The sequence below is a fragment of the Calonectris borealis genome, chromosome 6 (genome assembly GCF_964195595.1).
Source record: "Calonectris borealis chromosome 6, bCalBor7.hap1.2, whole genome shotgun sequence".
Lineage (NCBI taxonomy): Eukaryota > Metazoa > Chordata > Aves > Procellariiformes > Procellariidae > Calonectris > Calonectris borealis.
The window spans coordinates 38,437,603-38,460,443 of NC_134317.1; the positions used below are offsets into that span (position 1 = coordinate 38,437,603).

General features: G+C 47.9%; 1 protein-coding gene across 1 annotated transcript; it reads left to right on the top strand.

The window, feature by feature from the left end:
- The first annotated feature begins 1,156 nt into the window (after positions 1 to 1,156).
- FRZB (frizzled related protein) lies at positions 1,157 to 21,352 on the top strand. Its single transcript, XM_075153703.1, has 6 exons — positions 1,157 to 1,638; positions 11,081 to 11,128; positions 16,211 to 16,276; positions 18,315 to 18,519; positions 18,667 to 18,730; positions 20,336 to 21,352. The coding sequence occupies exons 1-6, from the start codon at positions 1,185 to 1,187 to the stop codon at positions 20,444 to 20,446; spliced, it is 948 nt and encodes a 315-aa protein (XP_075009804.1). The 5' UTR covers positions 1,157 to 1,184; the 3' UTR covers positions 20,447 to 21,352.
- Positions 21,353 to 22,841: the final 1,489 nt, after the last annotated feature.

Here is a 22,841-nt window from a genome sequence, read left to right on the forward strand (position 1 = left end):
CAGAGGTGGGCAAATAAAAGGCCAAATACTTGTGCGGAGATGCTGAAACATGGATGTGGTACCTCCACTGGCTTTATGGCCAGTCCCTGTTTGCTCGATGCGTGCCTTCGCTGGAGCCAACAGGACTTTGGCAGCCGAGTTAGAGGGATCAAGGTTTCATCTGCAGTGATAAGTTAAAAAATGCAAAAAAGCCTCCCCAGGCTTAGGACCCTGCGTTTCTGAGCCTGTATCCACGGCTGCTTTCATAGCCCATCCAGATGTTTGGTCTGGTTTCCAAGTACTGGCTTCGGGTAGGTGTGTACCTACTCACAGGTTTGATTTAATGGCAGAAACTGAAATAATAAACCCGCTAATGCCACGGTAAAGCCAAACCAAACACACAATCAAGCAGTTGCCCGATACCTTTATAACTAGGAAGAATTTATTCAGTTAATAAATGTTAGTTTGTTTGTATCAAAGCTCTTTTTTCAGATCAGTTAGGCCACCCTTTGTCATGCCACTTAAACATCAATATATGGCCTTTTTTTTACCCTTATGAAAAGAAAGCACCTCTATCAGCCCGGCTGAATTAACCCGTCTCTCTTTTTAAGCCTCTCGCCATTCTTACAGGCTCTCCTCTAAAAACGGTCACCCATCACCATTTCAAGGCGACTTCTCCCTATACTCTCTCTCTGCGCGCAGCCCCTTCTCCAGCTACTGCACAGCTATTGTTCAGGCGTTTCCCAAACGTTGTTTGGGAATTATTAATCTCCGGGAGACCGAGGTTAATGCGTGCGTGTCCGTATTCGCCGCGATGTTTTCCATTCCTTCCCGAAGCAGACGTTCGCCTTTCCCCGCGGACGGAAGGACTTTCTTTCCCTCTCTTTCTTCTTTCGTACATGCGAAAGGGAGCCGTCCCGCCGCCGGGCTCCCCTTTGTTCGGGGCGCCCCCCGCCCCGGCGCCCCCCGCCCCGGCGCCCCCCGCCCCGGCGCCCCCCGCCCCGGCGCCCCCCGCCCCGGCGCCCCCCGCCCCGGCGCCCCCCGCGGCGGGAGGCGCGGAGGGGCCGGTCGGCGGGCGGGGCCCCCGCCGCAGCCCTGCCGCCGCCGCCGCCGCCCGAGGAGCCGCCCCCCGCGCCGAGGTGCCGGCGCTCGGCCCCGGGCTCGGCGCGGCGCGGCGGGGGCAGGCCGTCGGGGCGGGCGGCGGCATGTGGCGGGGGCTGCCGGTGCTGGCCCTGGCCGGGCTGCTGGTGCTGGGGCGGGCGCCGGCGGGGCGGGCGGCGGCCTGCGAGCCGGTGCGCATCCCGCTGTGCAAGCCGCTGCCCTGGAACATGACCAAGATGCCGAACCACCTGCACCACAGCACGCAGGCCAACGCCGTGCTGGCCATGGAGCAGTTCGAGGGGCTGCTGGGCACCAACTGCAGCCCCGACCTCCTCTTCTTCCTCTGCGCCATGTACGCGCCCATCTGCACCATCGACTTCCAGCACGAGCCCATCAAGCCCTGCAAGTCCGTCTGCGAGCGCGCCCGCGCCGGCTGCGAGCCCGTCCTCATCCGCTACCGCCACGCCTGGCCCGAGAGCCTGGCCTGCGACGAGCTGCCGCTCTACGACCGCGGCGTCTGCATCTCCCCCGAGGCCATCGTCACCGCCGAGGGCGCCGGTGAGTGCGGGCCGCGCGGGAGCGGGACGGGCCGCTGCGCCCGCCGGACAATGGGCGCCGGCCGCCGGGGGGGCGCCCCGGGAGCGCCGCCTCCCCTCCGCTCCTCCGGACTCTCGGCCCCCTCCCCTGCCTCCGCTTCCTCCTTCGCTCCTCGCCGCCCCCGGCGGCCGCCTCGCCGCCGGAAAAGTTTTGCGGTGGGAGGGAGGGCGCGGGACGAATGACAGCCCCGCCGTCGCGCCGGGGAACGCTTGAAAGCGTGGGAGCGACAGCCCTCGCTCCGCGTCCCGACACCCCGCTTCGGTGTTCCCTTGGCGGCGGCTGCCTGCTAAGAGGGCAGAGCCCCCCGGGACAGAGGTGCCCGCGCTCGACCCCAGGCCGCCGGTTCCCCCAGCGCCGCTCGTGGCTCATCCCCAGCCGCTCGCTCTCCCCAAAGCGGGCTGCTCCCCTCCCACCAAGGCCATCGCCCCCCGGGCACAGCCGGCAGATTTTTGGGGCAAGAGCCGTGCCCAGAGGGGCCCCGGGCAGGAGCTGGGGGGCTGTGGTCTCCCCAGCCTCCTCCCGGGCCGGCGCTGGCACACGCGCAGCCGAGGGGGAGAAAACAGCCCCGAATCTGTGGTTGGGGTTGGATGCCCGCTCACTGCACGGGTCCCCGTCGGGTCCCCGGGCTCACGAGTTACGGTTGTGAGAGGAGCGCAGCAAAGGTGCAGCCTTCCGCTACCTTTCATTCCCGGCGTCCCCGAGCGAGCCGAAGGCTGCCTCCAGCACTGAAGCAGCTCCAGCACAGCGCTGGCGGTACCTGACCCCCATGGCCTCCGAGGGGCCGTTGGAGCCCCTCAGCTTTCTCGCTGCGTCCCGTTTCACCGGCTGCGCTTGCTGGGTCCTGCAGGACGGCTGGCACTGGGTGTCTGGGGGTACCGGGGAGGCAGGAGCATCTCTGGGCGATCGGGTGAAGGCTGCTGACCGCTTTGGCCACCACGATCCTGCAAACCTGCTGTTGCTCAGGGACCCTGCTCTGCTAGAGGCGCGCTCCCGGCACGGCTGCCTTTGGGCTGGAAGAGTTCGCAGGGCACAGCTCCAGCGTGGCGAGATGAGCACCACAGAAATACTAAATTGAAGGAGCTATTGAATAGAACATTAAAGCCAGCTGGCGGGTGGTTATCACGGGTGAGGTTTGACCTTTACAAAATGACCGCAGTTCCTGTCTCACTTGAGGAAAGCATTTGCTGGGGGAACCAAGCTACGTTTCCTTGCTGCAAAGTTGCAGCGTTGGTGGCTCTGCCAGACCTCTCCGTCACAGGAGCGGGAGGGCAGAGCTGGGGCAGGGCAGCAGCTAAGAGGGCTTGGAGGCTGAGGCAGAGCAGCACCCATGCACCCCATGGGCTCGTCGTGCTGCCGTCCGGCTCCTTCGGTGCCCGCAGCTGCAACGTTGGGTTGTGGCATCTCGCTGACGGGCAGCGGATCCCACCTCTCCGTCCTCCCCCAGCAGTGTCCTGTGAATGAAAGGGGTTTTTTTCATGCTATGCTCAGCACAGTATTTGACTGTGCCTCTGTCCCGTTACCAAATGCTTTATGTATCCCACTGCCAGCAATGCCAAACACTGCAATTCCTGTTTTCCTCTCCTAAGGAAATCTCATGCTTTGGTTTCCTGACCCTGCTCCCTGCCTTCCCAGGTGAGCTGCTCTCTCCCCTCCTCCCCATTTATTTGTAGGCCAGGCTAACCCCGCTCCTTCTCTGACTCCCTCCAGTTACTCTCTCCACCTCTTGAAATCTCAGCTCGGTGACCATACCGATATCTCCGGTTGTTACTCCGATTTCTCTCTAACCCCTCTAATTGCTCCCCTCTCGTCTCCCCGTCCTTCCTGCCCCCCGCAGTTGTCCCCGGCCCGTGAACCCAACCACCTATTTTTGCTGCTGCTGCTCCCTGGGGGCTGCAGACCTGTGGGGTGGCTTGGGGCGGTGGGTTTTGAACACCGAGCGCCTTTCTCCACAGCATTGAGGTGCTTTCAAAACCTTAAAAATGGCTCCAAACTGAGCGAGCTTCGCAGGTCTGCAGCAGTTTGAAAGCAATCGCATTCAAATCTGGAGGGAGGAAGTTTGGCTAAAATTGCCCCCGAGTTACCTATTTCTGAGGACCTCAGCAGTACAATAACCTCTTTGAGGGATTCCAGGGCCGGATCCATGAAAACTCTCTTTCAGTGAATGAGAACCTGATGACATTCTCATTTCTGGGCTGAAAATTTTGAACTGATGCATTATGCACCAGACTGAAAGAATCCTTCTTGAGGGAATAAAACTGCTCCTTTAGAGAGCAGAGTGAAGGATTCCTGTTCTAGGAAGAGGTAAGGTGAACACTTCCAAATTCAATTCTCCAAATAAAGGATTGCAGCCAAGTAGAAGACAGGAATAACCAACTGCCTAATGGGTAGCATGCAGAATGCTTGCTCTTATTTTATCTCCTAAGCACTCCCACCCCTTGTGCTGTCTGTAAACTACGTCTAATAGGGCAGGCAGAAATGCAAATCCATTTTTTCATGGGCTTCTGTTGTAGAAGAGGGGTTTTTTGTTCTTCAGAACGGAAATCTTGATTTTTCTTTCATTTTTTCCTACCTGCAAAGTAACAGGATTCTGCTGTTTCCTTTCCTCTTGCAGTCTCTGCATCATTCCTGGTGAGGGTTAATGCATTTGTCTAGTCCCTTCCGTAAGGCAGCAGCCTGAAGGATGACATGGTCAGATGTTTGTCCTTATCAGAGCAGGAACAGGGTTCGGAAAGCCCGATTTCCGTTCCGTTTCCAATATTAGACCATGCAGCTTTCTTACGAGCACACGGTGCAGCTGGGTGCAAGGGCCCTTCTGACCCTCAGGACACACTTTCTTTGGGTTGAGTCACCTGCAAGAGGCTGCAGGAGGTGAACATCATGCTGGGTCAGTTATCGTCTGCTCTTCTGCAGCCGGGAAGAGCTTGTATAAACGCTCGCAAAAATTCCCTGTCACCATTAAAGTAGTTTGTCTTGACTCTCATTTCAATGATGCCAAGTTGAAGATCATTTGAAGTTCACTTGACTTTTTTCTTTGGCTGACGTTGCAGTAAAAGATGAGAAATGCCTCTCCGATCAGTCGTATTCCCCATGCCCAGTAGACTGTGGCTGTTGCACAACGTGGAGAAACTGTGGTTAGTCAGGTCTGTGGCAAATCCCAGTAAGAAGTTCACTTTCGGTTATTGAGGTTATGAGTCCTCCACAAACACCTTCTAGGACCTCTTTCCACGTGCAGCCAGGTGGTCAGGAAGATCTAGAGGCTTCCTCTTCACAGGAATGAGGGAGGAATTTGTGTCACTCTCCTGATGTTCTTCAGGGCTGCTGACACGTTGAAGGGATGAACTAGCTGCTGCTGTGTCTGTGGTGGAGGAGGCTGGTGAGAACAGTGGAACTGCCTTGTTGAGGGCTCAGTTAGAGGAGAAGCTCTGCAGACCCCCTGGGCTTGTGCTGGTCTCCAAAGCCGGAGTGTGAGCTGCTGTACCACGCTGCTGATGGAGGTCTGAGGTTCCTCCAGCTAGAGGGACCACCTTCAAACAGGTGTCCTGTGGGAAACATACCCTTCTTGATTTGTCATTATCTTTGGGAGACACCTGGGTTCCTGTACACCCGGGCAGCAGAGGGACGCTCCGGGCACGGTGTGGGTGTTCTGGAGGCAGGTGTGATGCTGAATATTTTGGCTTTTTGTGGAAGATCCTACAAGTCACAGTCCAGGATGGAGGGTGAAAAAGCCTCTTGCCAATATGTTAACATCCGAGATGTGAGGTTAGTGCATGCTCGTGTCTGATGTATGGCTTTTATCCTGCACCCCCGTCCTTTGCTTTTTGGGGATGGAAGCGGTTCTGCTCGCAGACATCGATACAAGCTGTCTTGCCTATGCGGGAGGTCCCGCTCATGTGCTCCACATATTTCGGTCTCCTTGTGCTGGGTGGTGCATACGCTGTCTCTGCCTCACGTCTGCAGGTTATCTGCTTCCTTCGTTCAGGGTCCTGTCACATCTTCTGTCGTCTGCGAAGCAGCAAGAAGTGCAGATAGACCCAAACTGTCTTGAATCTAAAACTTCAGTAGTGGGACCTGTCTTTAATAAATGACCTGCCTGACCACAGTCGCTGCTGGCGCTGGGGTGCTGACTCGGAAAAGCAGCTCAGCGCATGTGCCTGCTGCTGCTCTCTAGCAGAGCGTTCGTGTCTCGAGTGAGGCGTTCATTCCTGTTCTGAAGAGGGAACTGGCAACAAAAGGGGAGCGGTGTGATGGGTACCATGCGTATCGGAGGACAGATCCGTCGGTTGTTTTCTGTCTCATCCTATCTTATGTAGATAGAAAAACAGCTCAAAGGCTTGTTGGGTTGTTAATGAGATGTTGGAGAAAAGAGAAGCATCATCACAAGGTATCAGCCATGTGTAATTAATGTCTGAACTGTTTTGGGTGATTAAAAGATGGCTGAGGAGAACTCTGAATCTCTTAAAAAAAATACCATGTCTTAAACATTAAAGAAAATTAAAGATTATTCAAGTGATGGAGACGTATTTTCTTAGATCTTCTATGAACCCATGATTTCTCCGTGTAGGCCAAGTCCTCCGTACCTGCCTGCCTGGCTAGATGAATTCATAGTAATCCAGCATGTGAATTTGGCATTGTGTGCTTAAAAGAAAAGTGAAAGAGCCGTTTCCCATGCTTGTTTTTCATGTTATTAACTTCATTTCTAAAACAGTGGTTTCCAAACTCCAGATCAAATTTGCTGTGACTCAGACTTTGCGTCGCTCTATGCATAGCCGGCACGCACAGCAGCGTTAGGAGAGTTCCAGCCTGTACCAGGGACGAGCAGTCGTGCCCGGGCTGTCATTTTAACGTTGAGGTTTGGTTTAGGTGTTTGCCCACAGGTCAGAAGCAGCCTCATTTCTTAGTGAAAGAACAAGATCATTACAAGCTTCAAGCCTTAAAGAAGAGAGGAAAAGTAAGTAAGAGTATTTAAACCTCAGGAATGATGGTACCATTGATGGTGGTGTACTGTCACTTCAGTTTGTCTGCCTTTGTAGGCGGAGTCCCCTCGAATGGCTTGTACGGTCTAAGCATCAAGACCTAGGCCGTTAAATGTCATCAAAACCCAGCAGGATTCGTTATGTGGAATAATTCACTATGCGGAGCGGCCGTGTTGTCCTGTTGCAGGCTGCTCTGCGGCTTGGACTTCAAGTGATCTGTATCAAATTTTAATGAGGATCAATTTTCCTTACTTTGCTTCGCTGTGCATGTGCGTGCAGTCAGATTAGCAAAGATCCTCTCTGTGTTACGGCCTCACGTAGATTGCAAAGTCTGAATTCTTGCGTATTTGAAGGTTTCTTAATCAATGGGGCTCACAGATGTCTCCATCTGAAGAATGGAGCAGCGACCGCTGGCTGTGGTTTTGTCCTTTGGAGCAGGGTGCCTGGCATGGCTTCAGTAATAGCTGGGCCATGCTCTTTTCGTCACAGTGACGGTCAGGATCGTGTTACTTTTGGCTCTTTCTCTGCTTTTTTTTTGATTTAAACTGTGATATAAGTAAGATGTGTGCTCAAAACTAAGTTTTACCAACTTATTTCCTTTTCCCAAACCTCTCATCCAGATCTGTGATCCCGGCATTGTTATTTTGCACACTTCAGTACACAAGTGGCTGTTATTCTGCTCTCCTTGTTAGTGGTTTGGTTTTTTTATATAGCATCCCTCTGAAAAGCGATTAATTAAAATGGCTTATTGGAAAAATCCGTTTGGATTTTTTCCCCTGCTCTTAAACAAAATTTAGAAGGAAGCCTTTGGATTGGAGCTCTGGATAATATTTCCTCTTTGGCAGTCCTGCTAATCATCGCTGACAGATATTTCTTTCAAAAAGATTGTTTTGCATAGACCAAACTTGGCACAGAGGTCGCCTCAGAAGAGAAGTGGAACAATGGGAAGTCGGTTGTTTATTTTTAAAAGCAGCTTTTTTTCTTTTTTTTCTGTCTGCATTGCGGCTGGAGGTCTAAGCAGTGTGCATCTCCTGATGGAGAGAGGTCTCTGCCCGTCGGACCGCGGGGTCAGGGGGTGGGATTTCGTGGTTGCTGATGCCCACCTAAGCTCTTGCGAGTGGCTGGTGGCAGGGCTGGCCCAGACCCTTTTTCCCATCGCTTCCCCGGCAGATGAGAAGGGGCCAGGCGATAGGAGCTTGACCGGGGGAAGGATCAGGGAGATGCGAAGCCTTTCCCGAGATGCGTTGTACCGTGGTGGAGGTCTCCGGTCCCCTCCGGAAGCCCATGCTGCTCTCCGTCAGTAGAGACTGCTCATCCCTAAATAAGCATGGGTGCCCCGGGAAAGATAAACATCAAGGCAAGGTCAATACTTGCGAGTGGGGAAACGAACCATGAAGCGCCGTGGCGGTACCTGTTTACTCCTCCCTTGCTCGTTGCCAGAGACCGTGCTCTGACCACAGTTGCAGAGCACAGCGCGCTGCGCACCGCGGCCTCCGTGCAGGCACAGAAGTGGGAGCCGTTTCCATCAGTAGCTGCTCCGCGCGCCTCTGAGTTGCTCTTGTTGCACAGCCAGATACCCGCAACCACTGCTTGGGGTAGGGCAAGGGACCTGGCGAGTGAGTGCAGAATTAGGAGCTGGGTTGAGGTTGTGGTGCGTTGTAATTTGGGAAAAATAAAGTAAGTTGTGGACTTGGGAGTGGTGGAAAGCAGTTCGGTTCCATGTTCGTTTGCAGGACCAGGTTTGTATTGGGATATTGAGTGTTTGCCAGCCCCCTTGCATCGCGTGAGTTTGCAGGACAGTTCCTCAGCCGATACACGTGAGCATCGTACCCCCGAGTGGGGCCAGGGAAGGCTGCGGACCCCTTACCGGGCTCTGGTTTACGTCTAGTTGTAATTCCAGAGTGAATTGGACTTGGTTTGCTCAAACACCACGAAGTCATGGCTGCTTGGACCAGCCCTTGGTTTAGGAAGGGAGAGCGCACTTCAGGGCTTCTTTTTCCTTCCCTGTTCCCTCCATGGATGTGAGGATGATAAAGTTCGACCTGATACGGCCCTTGCCTCCTCTGCTGATGAAAAGTCTTTCTGCCCCCAGTAACAATTTTGTTGGCATAGGGAACGTGCTTTGGAAGCGTGAATGAACCATCCCTTCGGTCATAACTGAAGTACCTGTTTTGGCAGGACTTGTAGCTTGCCGGGCCACGTGAAGCACCAGAGAGTTGCCTCGGGGATGTGCAAAGCCAGCTCAGGTGCAAGGCAACCTGAGGAGCTGGCCAAGGCAGCAGAGCGAGGGGGGCAGGGAATCCGGAGAGCTTTCTTTGCTGGCCTCTTGAACGCCCAGAGCGCGGTGAAACGTCCCCGGCCAGTCCTAGGCACAGGGGGAGGCAGAGCCACCTCTCCGTGGCTGGTGGCCGGGAGGCTTCGCGGGTGGGAGCAGACTCTCAGGCTGTAGAGCCGAGCGCGCTCTGTGCTCTTACCACCTCGGAAGGAATCGCAGGTTTAAAGCGAAGCACTGGCTAAATGAGCAAGACAACAGAGGGCTGGCCCAGGAGAGGAAGAATGAGAAGAAATGTGGTCATCCCTTTACTTAACCATTTACAAGAGCAAGACCATTTTAATTCCTCTTTCATCCTGTCCTGGAATACAGGAAAGCGCTTGGTACAACGTAAAATGCATTTAAATTTGATGATCTCTTTTTTTTACCATATACTATTGGTAGGGGTCACGATCTTTAATTACCACCTGAGAACAACAGCTTTTTCAAAATTTGAGGATAGCTGAGGTGAATAATGAAAATAAAACACGTAAGTAAGAGTCGGCCTGGGTAATTTGACTTGCAACAAGGCAGCACGGAGAAGCCCTACAGCTGCTGTGGAAGTACCTGATAACCGAAGACGAAAGTGCCTCCATGCGAAGGTTGGGTTTGTTCTAAAAGCTGAGATCCTGCGGTAGTTTGGAACTTTCTTTGGCAGACAACGGGTGGGATTTTTACTAGCAGCGGGGTATTGGATGTAAAAGGGCGTCTATTCAATCTGTTCTATTCTATGCTATTTTCTATACCCTTTGCTCTTTATATTGGCAGGAATAATTGCTCCTCAAGTCTCAATTTTTTGAAGTTAATTATTATGTTAGTAAGGGAATTAGTTGGTTTTCAGATTTACTCTTGCCCTGACTGTCATTTAGCCATAGCCCCATTTATGTAAAGGAAGTTTCATGTTGCTGTGAGAAGTATAAATATGCATTACGGTGGCGATTTTTTTTTTAAAAAGGATGGCCAAATTAGAATATTAACTAAGTAATATTGGATCTCTTGTGAACAGGTATTTTAAATACATATTTACAGAACTTGTGATTAAATAGTGGCCCCAGCCCTTAAAATTTAGTCCACACATCTGAACCCTTCACCTGCAGTGAATCTGATCAGTGTCCTGGGCTGTATTACAGCCAGATCCCTCTCAGCTGCAGGAGAGGAGCTTTCGTGACACGGTCTTGTATTCATTTGTTCTATATTGTGAAAGCAGTGTTGTATCCATGATAACCTAAAGATATTTATTAAGATGATGTTTGTATGATACCACCTTCCACAGTTGGAAAAGCTGTGTAAATGTTTGGGCAAGCAAACTTAAAGAAGGACTTTTTATTTGAAAGCTCACTTGTTTTTCCATTTTATGTGTCATTCTAATAAAGTGTACTGCCTCTCTCCCAAGCCTTTTTTCTCTTGCATTTATTTTTTCCTTAACTTGTATAACATTATACGCAGCAACATACTTGTTTTTCATGATTAAGTATGCGTATAAATCCATTAAATTGTGTGATTTAAAAAACAATAGGTTTGAAATCATGCATTTTACTGATATGGGACACATTCCACTTATGAATGTGTCTAAAAGCAGTTCTGTGGGCATAGTGCCTTATTTTCTTTCTGTTCCTTATCTGTCCTTCAAATAATCAGTATGTTTTTAAACTGAGGGGAAGGGTAAGGTCTGAAACATTTGTTTTGGCATTTGCACAACGATATGATTGTGGTTGGTTGGTTTGCTTTCCTCAGTAACCAAAAAAACAAACCAAAAGTAATTTCTCCTTCATCATCTAATTAAATGCAAACAGTACGTGTCCTTTTTGTAGATGCTCGTAAGTTTATGCCATAAATTTCCACCCTCGTCCTAAACCTGCCAGCCTATGCACCGGTAGCAATGGGATATTTAAGCTGCTTCAGCATTTAACATGATGTGCTGCATTCGGGTGAAGTTCAGATAAGAAATCTTTTAACAGGCTGGCCTGTAGAACATTACAGTCTGTTGGTTAATTAAGGTATTAAGTTTTAATATACTAAATATTAGAGAAAGAGAAAACGTTGTAATGTTGCGTGTATTGAAGTAATCCAATATTAAAAATGCTAACATTTCTTCACATATTTTACAAATCCGTGCCAGATTTCCCTATGGATTCTAATAATGGCAACTGTAGAGGCGCCGGCATTGGTGAGTACACTTTTATAAAACTGTATAATAAGCTATAGCCTTTCAAATGCTTTTAATACTTAAGTAAGAGGGGTGCTAAGTGATGTTTAAATCCTCTGTCTTGTCTTGGAATCCTGTAGATTGTGCTTTTGCATCCCGTGGGCAGGTGGGATTTGGGGCTGGTCAGCCCGCGGACCTCTCAGCTGGCAACTCAGTTAACTCTTCAGCGCGTCTTTTAGCGCTCTCTCTTCTGCTTTTGTCAGGGCAAAACTTCCATCAAATCAAAAGGACTGTGCTGATTTCATTAAGTTTTGTCTTGAACTGTGAGAGTGATCATTAAGTGGATTTTCACTGGGGAAAACAGTGAAGATAATGGTTCATTCTGACTTCAAAGTTTGCAAATTAAATTCTGACCTCTTTGTAGGTAATGGCAAAACTCCCGTTAACCTGAGGCGGTGGAGGCTGAGACCTTCTGCGACTGATTTTATTCCAGCAGGTCCCCTGTCGCTTTTATTTTTGTTTTGGTTTGGTTTTGCTGGAACTGAGTAAAGCCCCTTGAGTGTCAGCACTAGTCATAGGCAATGCAAAGAAGCAGAGCCCAGACTGGTAGCTAATAGGTCACAGAAATGTGAATTTGTTGCTCGAGCAAGCCAATGACTATAGGTTTCCTTGAATTTTACTACCATTCCTTCAGAAGTTTTCCTCTTAGGCCTTTGTCAGAAAGGAAAACCTAGTGTTGGCCATCGCGTCCTTCCTTCCCCAGGGGTGTCGACCAGCTACAGCACCCGCTGATGCTCAGTTTATTATATAAACGTCTAAGATGGTTGTGGAGCATAAAATTAGATGCCAAGTTTTGGTAACTTTGGCATTAATCTTTGTGACCGAATTGTAAAAAGGTATCGGTAATGCCCAGCTTAGAATGCAGTTTTAAAATGTGATCAGTAGGTCCCAATGTGAAAGAAGCTATGGGGAGCAAAATGTTATTTAAATCGCAGTGCACATCCTTCAGAAAGCCAGCTGCAATTAGAAAAACCTGAGAAAAGTAAGCCCCTTAACAAGCTTCACTTTAAATGGCCTTGAGCACGTCTGAAAGACTTTCTAAAGATTTTTAGTGCTAATATTAGTATCTTTCTAGTTTTAAGCCATTTTCAATTGCGTGGCATTGAGAAAGTATGGATTTCGTGCTCTACAGTGACTGCATAAAGAACATACAAGCTACACTTTGAGTATGAAGGTAAAGCTGGATACCTTCAACATCACCTTATAGGAAAAGTATTAAACATATCCTTAGCACTGCTGCTCCTCAGGGATGCAGGCTGCATGCAGTACCAGTAAGCAACCCTGCAGTGGAAGAGAAGAGAGTAAGACTCAGTTATACCCTTGCTGTCATGATGCTTTTCAACTAGCAAAAGCAAAATGAGACCTAAAAACGTCCCATCCAAAAAATAGGGTGAAGATGCGCAGAAAAAGGGCTGATGAAAAGGAACGGTAATATTTTTATCACTGCTTTTCACTGTAGAAACACAATTTCTGGTTCAATGCACTACACCTGTTTCAGCTGACAGACACAGTTTAGCCACCTAAAAGGCTGTGTTTCATAATTGCTCCATTTATACGTTCAGTAAAGTAAATTTGTAATTTTGCCATTGTAAATAGAATTTTGTTTTTTGGAAGTAGCTTTAAAAAATCCTGGGCTCAGCTCTGTGGTTTCTGGAGCATATCGCACGTGCTGCGGTGTGCGGTTGCAGTGAGAGCCCTCGTGTATTGCCCCTCTTTGAGGCACCTTGGTCCCTGGCAGTGCCCGCTGGCAAAACCTTCCCTCGGAGTCTGCAAGGGGGTCTTGGGGGGAGCTGGTTTGCCTCCTTTGGCAGTAAACTGCATTGTTGTCTGCTTCCTCAGATGCTTTTCAAGTCACTTAGAAGATTTTCCAGAGTTTTTTTATCCTTAATTTATCAGAGAAGCATTTGCCAGGTTTGAGTGCTCGTGCTGATCCCTGTTACAGCCAGGCTTTAGGTGGTGCATGCATGTGTATTTAAGATGGCACGTTTCTTGGTAGCCATCCCTGCAGAAAACCCTGCTCCCATGCAGTCCATTTGCTTTGGCATTTATAGGGAGAAGTTTTCAAAGGACTAGATGTTGAGCTTTTGTTAGTCCTACGCTGGCTTGTATTAAAAAGAATGTTTAATGGCAGAGTTAGCTGAGGTCTCAGTCAAGACTGGTGTGAGCCCCTGCTGCCTGTCTCGGTGCTTGGGATATAACGTTGTTGTGGTCCCAGAGCTCTTCTGGTCATTCTGGCAGCCTCAGAGGAGGCTGTCGTGTGAGATGGGACTTTCCCTCAGCATCAAGAGACGCAGTACCTTTTTATAGCCACCTTTTGTGGGTGTTCCCACTCCCTGGGGAAAGCTCAACTTTGCAAGACACATGCGCCAGTCAAGGTGTGCTTCCTTTGAAAGCCACTGCAGCAGGAGCTGGGGGAGAGGGATGGTCCTAGCTCTGCCACCGACTTTACAGCTGACCTTGGCAGGTGCCCCTCTGCTAGTTTCTGTATCTCTAAAGAGTAGTTAGAAATAATGCAGCGTTTTGTAAGTGTCTTTGAAATGTAAATTTGAAAGGCAGTAGGGTGACTGGGAGATACCCGCCATTGAGAACATCGGCAGGTCTATAATTAGTTTCTAGAACAAGGCTAATAAAATCTGTTCCTCAAATTAATAAAATAAAATAATCTAATACCGTCTTAAAATTGAGGGAAATGTGAGGCTATGTATTCTTGTCTTGTAATTTAGACTATTTTATTCTACTTGTGCCACAGAGCAAAGTACTGTAGAGCAGAACGTTAAAGTGCATGACATGTTGGACACGAACGCCGAGATGCCTGTGTGAGGGTGGGTCATAGGAGCACGTCTTTTATGGCCTGTTTCGAGGCAGCTTACAAAATGGGCCATAATTTGGCCTAAAGTATGCATGAGCTCCCACAGGCAGGAGGGAAGCCAAAAATCACTTCCCTTCTCTGCCTTTATTATTTTAACACAGTCTCATGCAAAAGCTGAAGTCTGTAGGACTCTATATATAGATTCCTGAGGATGTGTTTGAAATTCAAGGAAACAATATCCTCTTCTTTTGAAATGTTCTCCTCTTTCCTGTTTTTTTTTTGTATTTTCAACTACAAAAATTCTTTCAACACAAAATAAATAAAGATTTGAGAAGTCCATAACCATATGATGCCATCTCTTTTTTTTTAAACGCAGAAATCTCATATAGCAAATAAAAGCTCTTTTTCAAACTTTTCACGTTGGATTTAACTAAGTCACTAGCTATATGCATTGTTATTTTAGAATGATGGTGTATAGAAACAGGCTGCATTATGTCTACTTCCACTTAAATGCCGAGTCAAATGCCAAAGTAGATGACCACATATACCTAATACTGGGACCTGCTGTTTGCAGTGGCCGCAGCGGTGGGCTTGGAGGGGGAGATACCAGTCAGCTGGGCTTGGCCACGCGACTCCACCAAACTCCACTTACACACTAGCTTGAAATAAGTAAATATTTGCATTAGAACAACCAGCCGTGAACTGTCAGTGGTGTTAATGGACACATGGGTCTGGAGCTTCAGCCCCAGCACTCCCTGGGCACTGATGAAAGCGTTTTTACCTCTGTGGTGGTTCCCAGCTGTCTGGAAGAAGCTGCACCGCTGGAAACGCTCACTTGTATTATTGTCTTTTGAAGGCCATCCTTACCGCCATAAGGGCTAGTGATTTCCCTATGTTAATTAAACGTGACGTTCTGGGTCATAATTTTATACAGCAAACCCAGACAGCAGGGTGGCTCTGTGGCCCGTGTTCGTCACTACCTGTGTCTCAATTCCACATGTGTGGCACGGGCTTAAACTGCACTCAGGTCTGATGATCCACGGCGTAGGTTTATCAGAAGGGTTGGTGGTGGCCTTCCCAGGCAGCTCCACTAACCGTGGGTTTGAGATGCCTTTTTCGGTTTGTTTTGTCACAGAATTGGTAAGATCAAATGCCAACCTGCCAGTGGTTAATATTCTCCACGTAGTGCTCCAAAATCTCCATCTAGGTCAGTCCTGGGTAGAGCGCGAAGCCGTTGGGTCAGCAAACCGGCCAAGTCTGGCAAAGACTAATCTGCAGTTCAGGAAAGGCCATTTGCTCAAGGCTGGCTTTATTAATTGAGGGAGAGTCCAGAGCAGGATCAAAGGTAACACTAAACACTTGCGGTAGTCAAGTGAGGCCCTTCGCCTCTTAATCTTAAATTTAATCAACTTAATCTCTCTTAAACCTCCTGCCAGACACCGCTGAAGAAACGTGGTTGACGTTTCGTTTTGTCGGGACCGTCCCAGAAGCGGTCTGCGTGCCGGGAGCTACGTGCCGCTTGGTCCCACCACCCTCTGAGGTGCTTCGTCTGGGGACTGCCGCTCTTGGACACCTGTGGTGGGAGGGGGCTCTGCCACTGTAGGAAGTCTTACGGTGCCGTTCCAGAGACGGACTGTACGTTGAGAGTTAGCCACAAAAACGGTGAAGGCCTGCTAGCCAGAATATCCCAGTGCGTTAACCTGAGCTGAGGTGTGTAGTCTCCAGTCGAATGTTAAATGGTGCCCTGTTGTCGTGTTTTCTTCCTGTGCCTGTATTACAGTCTGTGTGATTAACGGTGCAGGAAGGAGGGCCTTCAGTACGTGTAGTACAGAAGAGAGGACGGCGTTGTAAGGATATGGGATCGCAGCACCCGTGAGCACAGAAGAAACCAAGACTGAACCTGAATTGGCTTAAAATGGAAGATCTTGCCACTTCAGACTCCAAGTCCTTGTGTCTTTGTTGTTGTGGGGTTAGTTGGTTGTAGTGGTTTTGTTTTGGTTTGGTTTTTAAATTTCAGCATGTCAAGTTTTCTCCTAGAAACCTTTGAGATCTCGTGGACAGTTCCAACATCTTCTAGCAGAGCAGAGCAGGAATACCCTGTGGGGTTTAACATTTCACTTGCCTGTAATAAGTCAATTCAGTGCTATTTTTGTTAGGTGTGAGCTTGGGGTTTCGGGGAGATTGTCACTGAACGTACGCCCTTTTCTTTCTAAACAAAAGTTTCTGTCTTCTAGAGCGCTGCAAATGCAAGCCTATAAAAGCTACCCAGAAGACCTATCTACGCAACAATTATAACTACGGTAAGGACAGCTGCCTGGCCAGCTCCTAGCGTTTTTACGGCTAAAGTGAGGGGAAACGTTTTCATTAAAGGAGCCGATGGGCCCAATTACTGATGGTTAATCCCATAGCACTTACTACAGAAGGAAGATGTGGCCTGAAACGTTCCCAGATTAGAAGGGTGGAGGGGATTAGCTTAGTACGTTAGTACAAGAGTGTCTTTGTTGACGTTGAGTGTTACTTCAGCGTCAGCGCAGGCACCTGGGGTTCCTGCCCTTCTTCAGCGTGGAAAGCGATGTGGCAAAAATGACGTTGTGGGCCGCTGTGCCGGAACTGCCTCTTCGATTTCCAGCTCCGACATGCACTGCTTTCGCAGGAAAGGATGGTTTTACTAGCTTTCAGGCCTACAAACTCGCCATGGGATCTAACAGGCATACTAGGTTCTTTTTGCGTATGGAAGCCAGCAACGAGCGTCTTGCCGGCTGTGTCGTGCTGTCAGTAATACCCGTGAAAGTGCACGGCGTCCATCGGATGTCCTCTCTTGTCCAGATTGTCCTGCTCTTCAGGCATGTCACAGGTCCAGGCTGCTACTTTTCTTCATACCCTTTGTTTCAAGCAAGTCAGGCTGGTGAAGCCGGGGAATAGGACAGTTGGGCCCATCCTTTTTCCCATTACTCATGTGAATGGCCTTAGGCTCACTGAACTTAAGGACTTCATTTGCATGGTAGTAACTGCATCATATTTGTTAAGATTATGCATTTATACAACTGTTGTCCGATAAGCTGCTTTTAAAAATAAATCCCATTAAAAGCTAAAAATTATAATTGTATTCAGTCAAACATCATTGGTTTTTTTAGGTGACTGGTCGGTTTTATGTTGTTTTGATGGATTTGTCTGGGAAATCTTTACAGAGTGACTGTTCTCGGGTGGGTACCACACCTGCACGGGGTGGAGAGTCGCTGAGCGTGCGACTGCCTGTCTTTTCAAGCTTTTGAAATTAAAGAGGTTTCAAAATGCATTTGAAAGAACTCCAAACTAAAGCAAGATTTTGTTCTGAAAACTTCAGAGGTTTTAAGGAGGTGGATCACTTGGGGTAAATTGTGTATGTTAAATGCATGACAGCTATTAATTGTTGGCAGCGGTGTTTAATGTGGCTGCAGCGCGTGCTGGCTGATTGTCTTTGTGGGCGATGCATGTGAACAGACGTGTAAGTCTGTGGTTTTCTTTCTTCCGTATTACCTTTTTCACACAGGTTAGAAGAAATTGGGAGGCCAGGGAATCTGCTGTCTGTAATGGAGAGGGACTCTTGTTTGCAGCTGTGGAGGATGTGGCGTTCTCTAGAGCATGACCTCTGGGTTGGCTTTGCATTTGCATGTGGTATCCGTTCAGTGGTCACCATGGGAGAAAGGAAGAGCGTTGCCTGTGAAAGGCAGCTTTCCCTCCTGCGCGACTTAAGGCAAAAAGAAAGGGTGAGGGAGGAAACAATTAGGCGGGTCGTCAGGTCAAGATCAGGAGCGTTTGGAGTTCATGAAGAGCAGAGCAGATTGGTGCTGGGTCACTGGAGAGAGAATAAAAAGTAGGGGCCTGTCATGCAGCAGAGGTGGTGATACGAGGCGTTTTAATGCACATTCACACTTCGTGAAAGGTCGAGAGCGACAAATTAAGTTCGGTCATCTGCACTGCAGGTAGTCAGAGAAGGAGCAGTTACAGCTTGAGGGAGGAGGAGAGCATGCAAGGAATGAATCAAATATATAAAGTGGAAAGGGTGAAGAAGAAGGGATGCTAAAGATTAAGCCTAACTTAAATAGGGTGCACATCCCACTGGTACGTAACTCCTGCTTGTGACCGTGCTATTAGGAGATACGCTGAGCTACCTGCACCCTCTTGGTGGAGGATGAAGTAGTGCAGTGAAGAGGCGGGGGCAGGGACATTGCTGGAGTTCAGCTAAGCTTCTGATAGTGGACCATGCGAAAGACTAATCCCAGAGGTCACCAAGAACGGCTTGCGGGTGACCTGCATTATCTGCTGCTGCTAACTATACTCTTCGTGACTCGTTCCCAGTCATTCGGGCTAAAGTGAAGGAGGTGAAGACTAAATGTCACGACGTCACTGCGGTAGTGGAAGTAAAGGAGATCCTAAAATCTTCCCTGGTGAACATCCCAAAGGACACTGTAAACCTTCACGCGAACTCCGGCTGCCTGTGCCCGCCGCTCAGCGCCAACGAAGAGTACATCATTATGGGCTACGAAGACGAGGAGCGCTCCAGGTAACGCTTTCTGCATTACCCTTGGAGCGTATTTGCTGTTGTTTGTTCCCCTGCCCGTAAAGCTGAACTTCAGAGCCACCAGTCTGGCCTGTGTTGGGTTGTATGGCTTGTGCGTGTCTGTTGATGGCGGTTGTCTCCGTTGTGTAGGTTACTCTTGGTGGAAGGCTCCATAGCCGAGAAATGGAAGGATCGTCTCGGTAAAAAAGTAAAGGTAAGAAAATAGCTCACCGAGTGTTGCAGATACCATGAAACATCTACCTAATCTTGCCAAAATAAGGGAAGAAAATAAACGTGCTGACCCCAGTTAATTAATATCAAGTATCAAAAATGAATTTGGTGTGTTATTTGCTATATTACTTAGAAATGTATGCCGAATAAACTAAAGGGATACAGTGAATTACCCCAAAGTACACCAGTGTAGCAGCAATCAAAGCCTCCCTCTCAAAAAAGCAAACAGTAGGAATGTTTTAACTCCGTAGGCAAACTGTGCTTTCTGCAACACACTCCTGCGTAATTGGGATGGTAGTACTAATTTAAAAAAAGAGGACTTTACAAATGTTTTCCAGACTAAGTCAGAATTATACTTTTCAGATTTAATGTTCTTTAAATACAGTTCTCTTACCAAATTGTGTGGATTAGCGACTATTTTAAATTTACCTTTCTGGCTTAGATGAGGGAGGTGCATGATAAGGAAGTCATGTCATAGCGAATTGGAAGCAACGAGCGCAAATGCAAGCAATATATGAAAATATATTCTAATGTTTTCTAATTCTAAATGCATTCTAATGCCTTCCAAGTTCTGGAAGGATTGCCTTTTTATGTTTTGATGCACTGCAAAGTATCAGTGATTTCAGCATTGTGAGGAGTGTCATTTTACAGAGAATATTCTTATTTTGACACAATTTCTCAGCCGTTGGTTTGACATAATGATTGTGCCTGTGCAAACCAGTCTCTTCCACTCAACACTTTCTTCAACAGCCTTAACGGTGACTGGCAGGAGGATACTGTTCTGATTACAAATGCAAGTTTTTCTGTGCACATTTGCCACATCCGGAGAGATTACATGAGTGGAAAGATACGGGGATCTTATTCCACGTTGTTTGATTTGACAGAACTTGATGAAATCCAGTGCTGTAACGCAAATACCACATTACTGCCGTGGGCTGACTTCTGCTTAGTTCCAGTTCTGGGGTGGCGGTGTCGTTTGTCGGGGTGTTTTTGGGAGCTGACTTACTCTCTCACTTACTTCCTTGACCCGTCACCCACTGTGCCCTGCCCTCGCGCCCAGCCCGGGGCTGCCGAGGACCGCGACACATCGCCACCCGCTGCTCGTCGCAATCTCCTTTTCCAAAAGCGTCATCAGCTATACCAGCTACATTTGTTACGTCTTTTTGTACTGCGGTTGCTATCACCTGGAAAAGTAAAAATAAATAAATTATAATACAATTTTTTAAAAATCAACAAAAATCACTTGACTGTTTTTCATCCTGCTTCCCCCAGAGGTTGCACAGATAGCTGCATTTACATTTTATTATGTAGAAGGTGAGACGCGTTTCTGCTGAAGCCGTTGCGCCTTGTATCAGCCCCTTCATTCACAGAGGCTACAAGAGAGCCAGGAAATGGTTTTTCTTTTTAAAGTGACTTTTACTGATAACCTCGCATTCCACCATTTGAGCCCGAGGGAGGGTAACGTGGTGGAAACAGCGACAGCTTTTGGTTTTTTGCTGCTGTTTCTAAACATGTGCTGTTGTTTTACATATGGCTTATATCTTGTTCTGTCATCTCTTTTGTAATTTCTTTGCCTCTCAATGTGCAGCGCTGGGATCAGAAACTCCGCCACCTTGGGAAGGGGAAGGGAGAGCCCGGACACAGCGACTCGGCGCCGAAGCCCAGCAAACCCCGCAGTGCCCGACAAGCACGTAGTTAGATGTGGGACGCCGTGCCTTGACTTGCAGTGGACTATCTACCAAGACTTCGTTGTTGGAGCAGCAAAGGAGAAATTGCACTATTGCACGTTATATTCTATTGTTTACTACAAAATAATGTTTTAGCTTATATTAGTTTTTATTCTCCCTCTTGTTTTCTGCCTTTTTTTTTTTTTTCGGATGTGTGCAAGCTCTGGAAATATATATTTTTTTCCTGTTACTAAGAACTGTAGAAAACTGCCCTTATGAGATGGGGAGAGATAAGGACACGCTGAATTTACCATTTTATCTCCTGAATCTTCTTAGGGGGAAAATTCTGATGCAAGCAGGAATGAGATCTGGCAAAGACCATCGCTTAAAGTCATGACTCACCCTGGCGTCCCCCTTTCGCTCTTTCGTGGTCCCTGTTCGCTGAAACTTACTGTGCTGGGGGGAGGCTGTTGCCTGTTTTTAAGTGCATAATTTTTTATTCTGAAATATGATTCTGAAATATATAAAGAAGTGATGTTAAGAGAACTGTTTTAATCAGTACACCTTTGTTAAGTTTTCTTATAAATAAACCACTTGCGTAAGCCAAAGTCTTAATTCAAAATATTTCCTGCGACAAACACGGTGACCTGGGTTTTCCAGTGCTGTGGACCTCGCAGGAAAGGTTGTATAGTTCTGTTACCGCAGGACGTAATTTATAATATACCTCTTCTCTTATAAAGGCAGTTTTTTTCCCCTTTTCTTTCTTTTCTCTGCCGAGTTGTAGGAGTAGACTGACCTACCAGGCCTGCTTCTCAGTACAGGTCTGCACTTTATCCTTTTGATTTTGTGGTGTTATTCTTAAATCTGTGCCTACATAAACAAGTGTTCAATGCTCAGTAAAATATGTCCAATAAAAGAATTGTAGTTGTCAACACAGACCTTACCTGAATTTTGAACCAACGTCTTATTTTTTATATTACTGTTCAAAATATAAAAAGAAAAAAAAAGTTCATTTTTGTGCTGTTATAGAATTCTTTGCAGATAGTGCCAGCGTACTTGAAATTATCTTCTGTTTTCCTATTCTCTCATGCTGAAAAGAAATTAAAATGGGGTAAATAAAAACCCAGTCCTCCTCGCTGGAGTCTACAGGGGGGGACCCGCTCTACTGAAGATGCAAATGGCTGTTGTGTTCTCAGCTGTCAGTGTTGTCTTAAGTGCATTAGGGCTGAGAAAACACCGGTGCAGTTGTTAGGTTCTTTGAAAATATGATGATAATAAGTAAACACAGAAATATTTGGGAATATTTATAATGATGCTATTTTAAGATTTCAGTTTATAACCAGGGGTCTCGGGGCAGGATTTCCATTGGGCTGGGTACCAAGCAAGTTGAAACATAGACCTGTTTGCTGCAACACTCAGAATCTTTTTTTAATGAAAAATAAAGGGGTAGTTTAGGGGAAAGGTTGGCTCTGAAGGCTGGCAGTGGAATATTAAGGCTCCAGCTAGTTCAGTGTTTGCTCAGGGTACTGCACGGGCAGGCTTAGAAGCTGTGAGGAAGCTGAATTAGAAGGATAAGAATCATTTAAACAAGAAGGCTGTTCCCATTGGAAAACATCACTCTGGTGTATTTTGGATGTTGTAGCGTGGTGCTTCTGTTCTCATCTGCTCTGTTGCCTGGTTCCCGTGCTTTCCAGCCACGCTGCCAGCGAGCAGGGCTCTGCCTGTGGTGGTCACGGTCGGTACGGCAAGGTGAACATCATCACTGAAGCAGCAAGTCCTATGAAGCCCATCGTCAATCATATTTAATTATTTGGCTTCGGACTTTTAATTTTTTTTTTAAGAAATCAGTGAATAGCAGGTGGCCAATGTGAGAAGGAAAATCTGCACAAAAAGCCGAGAAAACCAAACTTCTGAGTAATCTTGTTTGCTACTGTCCTCCTGTCCCCGTTTTCAGAGCTTTCTGAAGAAAGCAGTTTCTTGTTTTACATCTTGTTTAATTAGGTCTCCGTTCGAGACCCACCTAACCTCTCACGTAATTTAGAATTCGAGTTTACGGTGTGAAAATACCATTTTTTGTCTTCCCCAAGTTGTGTGGAGCTTTGCCTCGTGCTTCCCCCTCGCTGTCGCCCCAGCCCTGCACCCGCAGAGGTCGGCGTCTGCTGACAGGCAGCGTTTTACTCAAACGGTTTGATGGTCCTCCTTCCAATCCAGATACTCTTCCGTCGTCTTTTAGTCCCCCTAGCTAGGGTCAAAAGAAAATAATGCTCTCTGGGGACAAAGAAAAGGAAAGAAACAGATCTACTTCATTGATTGACGAGAACCGGTTTCTGATCGAGCCCTTGATGTTCCATTTGCGAGGCTGAAACTCGCCCACTCTTCCCGTGCTCAGCAGCTGGTGGCGTGCGGGGGGCAGCCGCTCCGGTCAGC